This window comes from Mastomys coucha, unplaced genomic scaffold (assembly GCF_008632895.1).
Source record: "Mastomys coucha isolate ucsf_1 unplaced genomic scaffold, UCSF_Mcou_1 pScaffold22, whole genome shotgun sequence".
In the NCBI taxonomy this organism is placed as follows: Eukaryota; Metazoa; Chordata; class Mammalia; order Rodentia; family Muridae; genus Mastomys; species Mastomys coucha.
Window position 1 is genome coordinate 29,452,824 of NW_022196905.1, and position 9,229 is coordinate 29,462,052.

Genomic DNA, 9,229 nt, shown 5'->3' on the forward strand with positions numbered 1-9,229 from the left:
TACCCCAGGCTTAGGGCAAATAGACAAACCAGCAAAGAGAGTTACTATTCTTTTTTTTGTTTGTTTGTTTTGTTTTTTTTTTGTTTTTCAAGACAGGATTTCTCTGTGTAGCCCTGGCTGTCCTGGAACTTACTCTGTAGACCAGGCTGGCCTCGAACTCAGAAATCCACCTGCCTCTGCCTCCCAAGTGCTGGGATTAAAGAGTTACTATTCTAACGTCACTGGTCGCAGCACTTGGCCCAGGGAGCAACCCTCTCCTCTCTTTAGTTGTTATGTGGCAATGGGTAGAGGAGAAACCCTCCACCCTGTGTTGACGTCTGTGGGTTGGGATGGTATCTTCCCCACCATGAGTCAATAGCTGGCTGGGAAGAACTGGAACCCCCAGTTCCCTGCATGCAGCAGGTCCTGTAAAGGGCTCACAGACAGGAGTGGCCAGCAGTAGGACCAGGCAACAGTGCCTGGGAAGCCTGGCTCTGACCTGCCCGAGTCACACTGGAAGACTTCCTGGAAGAGGCTGAGACTTGACGGTGGCGTTGGGCCTAGAAGCAGTACAGCCTTTGCCAGAGGACAACAGCTGCCCTAGCAGAGCAGGCGGAGCTGGGGCAGCAGGGTGGAGCCAGCACCATGGGGGATCCTTACAGGATGCCCTCGGGAAGCAGGGTTAATCATTATCATGTAGCCTTGACCCCACCTGCCCTGGCCACATTCCCTGGTTACTCTTGTTCCTGCTACACCTCAACGGCAACTCAGGAGGAGCCATGGGGCAACGGGCCTGGCTCTCTAGCCTCTGTCCCTTACCCAGGCCGTGTCCCTTCCTGCTGCTCCTGCTGCTCCTGCTGCTCCTGGTGGCACCTCGGGGGGCCCAGCCCCAGGCTGGCAGGGTGAGCACTGCCCCTCCCCATCGCATGTGGCCAAGGGTTCCCTATGCACACTCAGGGTTACTGGGAAGAGGCCAGAGAAGGGGTAAGGAGTGAGCTAGGGGCCCAGTGTGGTGGCCTAGTGGAGTGAAAGTTGTTATTTACACTGAGACTAGGGTGCTGTGCTAGGCCGGTCTGTAGTGCTTGGGCTTGAATTTGTTGGGACCCTCTTATTGCCCCCTGTGTAGCCCAGGGCCCGCAAGTGTGGGGACCCTGGGGCTTCTGTTGCATTCCAATGTTTGAGATGGGGTGTAGGAGACCTCTGAGTGCTTCAGCTGTTCCAGTCCATCCCAGAACTGCTCCCAAGGTTGACTCTCAAGACTAGGGTGACTTGGGGGTCTGAAATTCTTAAGTTAGCATGTTGAATTACTCAGATTCGGAAGGAAAGGCTAGAGGAGGTCTTGGGGACACCCACTGTCTCTTGGAGGCTCGGGTCCGTGGTGTACCTGACTGGTGGAGTCCAAATGTGAAGGACTATCCCACACTGACACCACTGTGGCCCTTTGGGCTCCTAGAACCACACAGAGCCCCCAGGACCTAATGTTACAGCCACCCCCATGATCCCCACGATCCCTGAGACCTCTGGGAACATCAACACCTCAACAGAAGGTGCTCCAGAGGCAGAGGCAGAGACTGAGGGACCCCAAAGTGAGAGGTACCTTCCTCCCTCCAGCAGCAGCCCCCCTGGGGGCCAAGGTAGGTCAGACATTGCGGCGGGGAGGCAGCTAAAGAGGTGTGGGACCTGGGTAGGGGTGAAGTACCCAGTGGGACCCCTAATCCCTCCACAGTGCTCACCGAATCTGGGCAGCCATGCAGGTTCCCTTTCCGCTACGGTGGCCGCATGCTGCACTCCTGTACCTCTGAGGGAAGTGCCTACAGGAGGTGGTGAGTCCCAGAGTTGGGTAGGGGGCTGGGAAACCTACACAGGTTCCCATTGTGGACCCCGATGAAGCCTGAAGCTAGTAGGTCTCAGTGCCCAGCAGGTGCATCCAGTGAACAGGTGTTCCAGGGTACCCAGGCAGAGATGGGTGGGGCTCTGGGCAGGGACTCAATTGTTCCTCTGACTCGACCCTCCAGGTGCGCTACAACACACAACTATGACAGAGACCGGGCCTGGGGCTACTGTGTAGAGGCCACCCTGCCTGTGGAAGGCCCAGGTGGGTGGGTGTGTGAGGGGCCAGTCTGAGCTCCCAGAAAGGGCTTTGACGGGGTGCTTGGGTTGGGAGTATAGGGGTCAGTGTGCAGGGTGAGGGTACTAGTGACCTGGGCAAGGGATTCTGCATGAAGTTGGGGGTGGTCTGTGAGTTTGATCCTCCTGAGCTCAGCAAAATCTAGGGATAAAATTGCTGCCAGTCCAGAGGGCAGCATAGGGTGCTTCACCCAGACTGGACCTAGCCTCCCTAGATCCTGGATGGCTTTAGTGATCATTTGGTGATACCAGGGCTCCCTCTTGTGGTGAGATCTATCCATGTAACCATACATGGTCCCTTGAAGAGGCCCTGAGTCCATAAGAGCAAGCCATGAAACCTGTGGGTGTGCTGTCCTAGAGTGCTTGAGAGAGAACCCGGTTGCCTGACAGATCATGTATAGATATGTATGGTGGAATGCAGAACCGTGGGATACCTTCTCTGATCCAAGGCGGGGATCACTGGGAGATGGGAACTTGCTCATTTAGCAACCCAGAGAGGATAGTGTGAGGGTTCACAGAGATCCTTGGCAGGCAAGGGGGTATGGAGGGACTCCAAAGACTCTTGCCATTAGCCATCACATTCCCTCCTGTGTGTACTCAGCTGTCCTTAACCCTTGTGCCTCTGGGCCCTGCCTCAATGGGGGCACATGTTCCAGCACCCATGACCATGTGTCCTACCACTGCGCTTGCCTGCCGGCCTTCACAGGCAAGGACTGTGGCACAGGTGAGAGGACCTTGGGGACCCAGGAGTGGGGCCATTCTGGGAGGCTGGGAGAGCAGCTGCTGAGTCCAGCCTGGGGTGGGTGGTGCCTGCCTGGGGAAGGGGACCTGCACGGGTGCTGTGGGAGCCCTGTGTGACTCACAGAGAAATGCTTTGATGAAACACGCTACGAGTATTTTGAGATGGGCGACCACTGGGCCCGTGTGAGCGAGGGACACGTGGAGCAGTGCAGCTGTAGTGAGGGCCAGACCCGGTGTGAAGACACCCACCACACAGGTACGTACGTCATGGCCAACTTCAGGGAGGTCTAGGTTTCATGGTACATGGGGGTAGTGATCCATGTCCTTTAGGCAGGCGCTCGCTCCTTCCTCATTCAAGTATAAGGTTACCCAACAACAGCAGCAGCACGGGGAAAGATCTCAGCTCTGTTCCTTCCATGAGTTCCTGGAGACCAGGTTTAGCCTCTGAACTCTCCCCCTAGCTTGTCTGAGCGGCCCATGTCTGAACGGAGGCACCTGTCACCTGATTGTGGGCACAGGGACCAGCGTCTGCACCTGCCCCTTGGGCTATGCTGGGCGGTTCTGCAACATTGGTAAGCCACTTTCTTTCCCCAGTTTTATGAGGCAACCCTGGGGAATGGTGTCGGGGGGGCCTTGCTGTGTCCTGGCCTCATGGCAACCACTGTGCCTACAGTTCCCACAGAGCGCTGCTTTCTGGGAAATGGTACGGAGTATCGTGGTGTGGCCAGCACCACTGCCTCAGGTCTGAGCTGCCTGGCCTGGAATTCTGACCTGCTCTACCAGGAGCTGCATGTGGACTCAGTGGGTGCTGCTGTGCTGCTTGGCCTGGGCCCTCATGCTTACTGCCGGTCAGTATCTAATGGCCACTATACCTCTTTCTTTGTAAGCAAAGGATTGGACAGAGTGGCTTCCCAGACTCAGCAGGGGCCAACATTGCCAAAAGGTCTTTTAGCCTCTGCCTCTTGGGATGGCGGGTTCAAGCATGAGAAAGCACATAGCTCTAGGTGTTAGGATGGTCCTCTAGGGAGAGTGGTGGTGTGACTCGCTTGTCTGCCTCCAGGAACCCAGACAAGGACGAGAGGCCTTGGTGCTATGTGGTGAAGGACAACGCACTGTCATGGGAGTATTGTCGCCTGTCAGCCTGTGGTGCGGACACCCTGATAGGTTGGGGGCAGAGGAGGGGTGGGGCTCCCTGAGGACTGTCAGACAGGTCAGTGGAGGGGACTCAGTGGTGCCCTGTAGTTAAACTCTGGGGTGGTCTCCTCTCAGAGGTTGTACCCCAAGGCTCTCATGCTGGGAATCTCTAGCTATTTGGGATGTGAAGTGGGGTCTCATTGTAGGAGAGACAGGGCTTACTCTGTAGCAGGTGATGTGGCCTTGCCAGGGCCTGCAGTCTGCATTATACTGTCCCTAGCTCTACAGTAGGGAACAGAAGCTCCCAGGGTAACTGCTCAGAGCCTCAGGCTTGAGGAAGTGGGCTATGGGTCCAGGTAGGACCCCTCTGGCTCTTCCCTGTCTTCAGAGAAATCCAGGGATATGAACTGATGACCTCCACTCCCAGAATCCCTGGCCAGAGTCCATTCCCCGGAGGTCCTAGCAACCCTGCCTGAGTCAACCCCAGCTGCACGTCCAACCTGTGGCAAGAGGCACAAGAAGAGGACGTTCTTGAGGCCACGAATCATTGGTGGCTCATCATCTTTGCCTGGCTCACACCCCTGGCTGGCCGCCATCTACATTGGGAATAGCTTCTGTGCTGGGAGTCTTGTCCACACCTGTTGGGTAGTGTCTGCAGCCCACTGCTTCTCCAACAGGTGAGCACACTGGCTGAATCCCCAGGGCAGCCACCACCCAACCAGCCCTCCATCCCTTCCTACATGCTCCCTCTTCCATTCTGCCTGCATCCATCCCTCCTCAGGGGCCACCCACATGCCATGTCCCTATCCTCATTCCATCCCATGGGCCCCTTCCTGCGAGCCATGCTCCTCTCCAGCATCCGCACACTTCCATCCTTCCATCCGTTGACCATTTTTCCTGCTCTCCTAACACGCCTTTTGGTCCTACTGTGGCATAATGCTTGTGCTGGGCACTAAGGTTGTCATGGAGCATCAGAGCAGGGCATCTCCTACAGCTGTGCAGGGAGTGTGGGGGAGCACCCTCCTGTCATCTGCATAGACCCCTGCCTCTCCCAGAGCTGAGCAGTGGGGTGGAGATAAGGTGCCAGAGTTGGAGACACGCCCCATGTCCTACCCTGTGCCTATGCCTAGGTGTTTAAGGAGAATTTACCTGGGTAAGGAATCAGGGCACTCAGTTACAACATGGACTAGAACCTCTAGGGTCATTGCACAGCCAGGGAAACTGAGGACCAGCTCACTGAATGGGCTCCTGGGAGTGATGGCCTGAGGTCCACTCCTGTCTCCACCCAGCTGGGCTAGACACTAAGACCTCCTGGACTGAATAGAAAAACCCCAGCAATTCCTCCTAGCCCCGTGTCCTGGGGTAAAGCAGCTGCCCCTGAGGACCCTACAGGCCAGGCTAGGCCAAGCTGGGGTAGGGCCTATCGGCAGATCAAATCTCCACCTATGGGGCATATTGTCAGAGCAGGCCTCACCTGAAGGCTCACTGGCTTATGAATGAAACCCATGAAGCTATGGCTCCTGGGCCAGGGTCACCGTGGCTCTGCCACCCATGTCTTGATTCCACTGTCACATGGGTTGAAAATGTCTGCAGACCTTTGTCAGGGCTGTGACCCTCTTGCTTGACCGTGACCAACAAGTACAAGGGCCAAGGTTGGGGAGACCTGATAGTGCCGAGAAGGGGGCTGGGTTTCACTCCTGCCAGCTTCCTGTGCAGCCCCCCCAGGGACAGCATCACAGTGGTACTGGGTCAGCACTTCTTCAACCGCACCACGGATGTGACACAGACATTTGGCATTGAGAAGTATGTGCCCTACACCCTGTATTCGGTGTTCAGCCCCAGCGACCATGACCTTGGTGAGCTCAGGGCTCGGCAAGGTGTGTGTGTGTGTGTGGGGGGGGTGTTTGTGTGCCCCAAGCCAGAGCCCAGACAAGGGTAGGAGCTGGGCAGACACAGGGGGAAAGGAGGTAGGAGGAGCTAGAAGAATCTTGTTGCCCTTCCTCTGGTCTCTCAGGCTACCAGCCACCTCCCCTTTACCCATTTCATGGGACTGCCTGCTATGGATTTCTGTCTAGCCTGGGCTTCACTGCCCAGGCTGACCCCTGGCCTCTCTCCCTCCCAGTCTTGATCCGGCTGAAGAAGAAGGGAGAACGCTGTGCTGTCCGCTCCCAGTTTGTTCAGCCCATCTGCCTGCCTGAGGCAGGCAGCTCCTTCCCTTCTGGACACAAGTGTCAGATTGCAGGCTGGGGCCACATGGATGAGAGTGAGTGGAAAGCAGTTCCCACCAGTGGGCGCTGGGGCAGGGGGAAGACAGGCAACAAACCTGCCTGCCCTGAAAGTGCAGTACTCCACAGATGTGAGCGACTATTCTAGCTCCCTGCGCGAGGCACTGGTCCCCCTTGTTGCTGACCACAAATGTAGCAGCCCTGAGGTGTATGGTGCCGACATCAGCCCCAACATGCTCTGTGCCGGCTACTTCGACTGCAAGTCCGATGCCTGCCAGGTAGGATGCTGCCAGCCCCCCACCGGGATGACACAGATGGGCATTATTGGAATTTTCTGGCCGTAGGGAATCCAGGGCTAGCAGGGAGCCTAAGGTAGAAAGTCTGCCCACTGTGGAGCACTTGGAACTTCCTGGACGGCATCCTTGCAGTAGGAAGAGAAATGTCTGAACAGATGGGAAAGTCAAGACAGGCCCAGCATCACAGAGTTCAGGCAACAGTTAGGGTCGTCCACATGACATCAGACCTCAAAAGCTACATTACAGTACTCTGTCCAGAGTTTTTTTGAATCCTCAGCAATCAATCAGTAGTGAATGTTTGTCAAGGGTTTCATAGGCCAGGCCATGGTCATGGTTACATGTCAACCTGCTTCACCATGACTGTTTTGTTTGTTTGTTTGTTTGTTTTGTTTTTGTTCTTTTGAGACAGGGTATCTCTATGTAGCCCTGGCTGTCCTGGAAATCACTCTGTAGACCAGGCTGGCCTGGAACTCAGAAATCCGCCTGCCTCTGCCTCCCAAGTGCTGGTATTAAAGGCGTGCACCACCACTGCCTGGCTCTTTTTTGTTTTTTGGCTTTTTGTTTTGTTTTTTAAAATTTTATTTGGGGGGGGTGCTGTTTTATGCCCTTTAAACAGGCAAAGAAACTGAGTCTTAGAGAGGTCAGATCCCTTTTCTGAAGTGGCGCAGGTGAGACAGGGTAAAGTGGATAAGACTTGATTCTGGGACAGTCTAGGCTTCCTGGGGAAGAGGGCAGTTGCACTTGTTCTAGGAGATGTAGAGAAAGCATGCCAGGCACGAGGAGGCATTGCAGATGGTAGCCTAGCACACCAGGACTGCTCATGCATTCCTCACAGAGTAGGACCAGAGCTTTGGGTTGAAGAGGTGAGAATGCTTTCCCAACCGTTGGGAAATAGGATGCCTTCCTGACTGATTGAGGTCAGGAAGAGAGGCCACACTTCTCAGACATGCCTGTCATCTGCCCTCAGGCAGCCAGCCTTGAAAACCCTGTGTCTTCATGGAGCACAGAGACTCTTGCCTGCTTATTACTTCAGGACATTTGTAGGGTTGGAAGCCTAGGTGCGCCTGAGTTAGGACCCTTTGTTGCTGGTGCACAGGCAGCTGAGCCTAGTCTCTGTTCCAGGGGGACTCAGGTGGGCCGTTGGTCTGTGAGAAGAACGGTGTGGCTTACCTGTATGGCATCATCAGCTGGGGTGACGGCTGTGGGCGGCTCAACAAGCCAGGAGTCTACACCCGTGTGGCCAATTACGTGGACTGGATCAATGACCGCATTCGACCGCCTAAGCGACCTGTGACTGCCTCCTGAATTCTGGTGCCCAGGGAGAGGATGCTCATAATTCCCTTTCTACTGCCAACAATAAAAATGTTTCCAAGAACCTGGTTTCACAGTGGCACTGCCTCCAGCCAGGCAGCTCTTTGTGTCCAAGCTATTACCTGGGCTTTCAGTATAGATAGTGTGACTTCAGGGGTGGCACCTGAAGCCAGTGTAGCTCCTGGGTGTAGTTAGGAGCCTCCCAGTTCACAAAAATGGCCCCAGAGGGCCAGGTGGGATATCAGAGTCAGACTCCTCCAGGCCCTGTCCCAGACAGATATGTGTCCAGGGTCCAGGCATCCCAAGCTACTAGTGTGGAACATTGAAGCCAAGTCCAGTTCCTCAAGTCATAGCAATGACCCACCCCAAACAGAGCTGAAGAAGATAGCTTCAAGATGGCAGCCTTCCAAAAGCTCCCAGCAGCTGTGACAGTTCTGAAGGAGACCTGAGGGGCAGGACCTCTATCTGGGGGGTAGTAACTTGACTACTGCTGGTCCTAAGCACATAGGAGGCAGGCTTGCCTCTTTCCAGACAGGGCTATGAAGCTAGCTTATTCTGGAAAGGATGAAGGGGTGTGGTCAGGGAGCAGGGGACAGACTCATTGAGCCTGCGGACTGTGGGAGGAGCTGGGTACGTCTCGAGGGTCTCCAAAGTCTCTGGCATGAAAATTCATTGCCAGTTGAGGAGGAAGCCCATAGAGGTGCTCTAAGGCAAGATAAGGGAAACAGGCTAGGATAGGGCAGAGGCCAGCCATCCCTATGGGTGCCCAAAGCCAGCACACTCAGACTGGGAGACAGAGGCCAAGGAGAGCCCATGGTTTCTGACCCTGTGGCCTGAGTAGGGCCAGCAGATGTCTGTCCTCCTTGGTGGACCTGAGGTGCTCCTTGCTCTGCCCTCTGCAGCCTCACCCACTGTGGTCTATTCTTCACATGGTGGCAGGAACTTGCCATGTTCTATCTTGCATCTCTTCATCTCTGGGAGATGCCTTTGCCCCAGCCCACTCAGAAGTCATCAAGTGCTCAGCCTGTGCCCTCACTTACCCACCCATGAACTCTTCTACTACTCCCCGAAGTACCAGGAGGTTCTCTGAGGATGACTCTCATCCCCTCATCCTTGCTCTTATGACATCCTGCGAGACTGAGGGGACTGGTCCAGCAGGGTCTGCTCCCAGTGCATTCTTCCTGGGCAGAAGGACCCTGGCTCTGCCAGGCCCGCAGCTCTCAGTCCTTGAGAGTTTAGAACTGCAACCAGAATCCTGGCTGGTGTAATCCAGACAAGACTGGTGTGCTCTACCCAGGCAGCAGGAATCAGGTGGTCAGCTGGTTGCTGACATTAGTCTACTGGTCCAGTTTGTTCCGTGGAATTGTGAGGATAGCAGGTCCCCAGCTGTGTGACCCCAAATATAGGGACCTTTAA

General features: G+C 55.4%; 1 protein-coding gene across 1 annotated transcript; it reads left to right on the forward strand.

Moving 5' to 3' along the window:
• Positions 1-392: 392 nt before the first annotated feature.
• Positions 393-7,877, forward strand: Hgfac (HGF activator). The gene is made up of 14 exons (XM_031338218.1): positions 393-881; positions 1,433-1,613; positions 1,706-1,802; positions 1,995-2,074; positions 2,708-2,830; positions 2,972-3,103; positions 3,309-3,419; positions 3,521-3,695; positions 3,908-3,993; positions 4,409-4,658; positions 5,698-5,837; positions 6,104-6,244; positions 6,336-6,484; positions 7,625-7,877. Exons 1-14 carry the CDS (start codon positions 759-761, stop codon positions 7,805-7,807), a joined length of 1,971 nt encoding a protein of 656 aa, XP_031194078.1. The 5' UTR covers positions 393-758; the 3' UTR covers positions 7,808-7,877.
• Positions 7,878-9,229: the final 1,352 nt, after the last annotated feature.

What these genes read in the sequence shown, in the direction of transcription:
- Hgfac (XM_031338218.1), top strand. Translation starts at nt 759, where the DNA reads ATGGGGCAACGGGCCTGGCTCTCTAGCCTCTGTCCCTTACCCAGGCCG. An exon ending in CCCAGCCCCAGGCTGGCAGG is followed by an intron (nt 882 to 1,432) that starts GTGAGCACTGCC and finishes TTGGGCTCCTAG; the next exon opens with AACCACACAGAGCCCCCAGG. An exon ending in AGGCAAGGACTGTGGCACAG is followed by an intron (nt 2,831 to 2,971) that starts GTGAGAGGACCT and finishes TGTGACTCACAG; the next exon opens with AGAAATGCTTTGATGAAACA.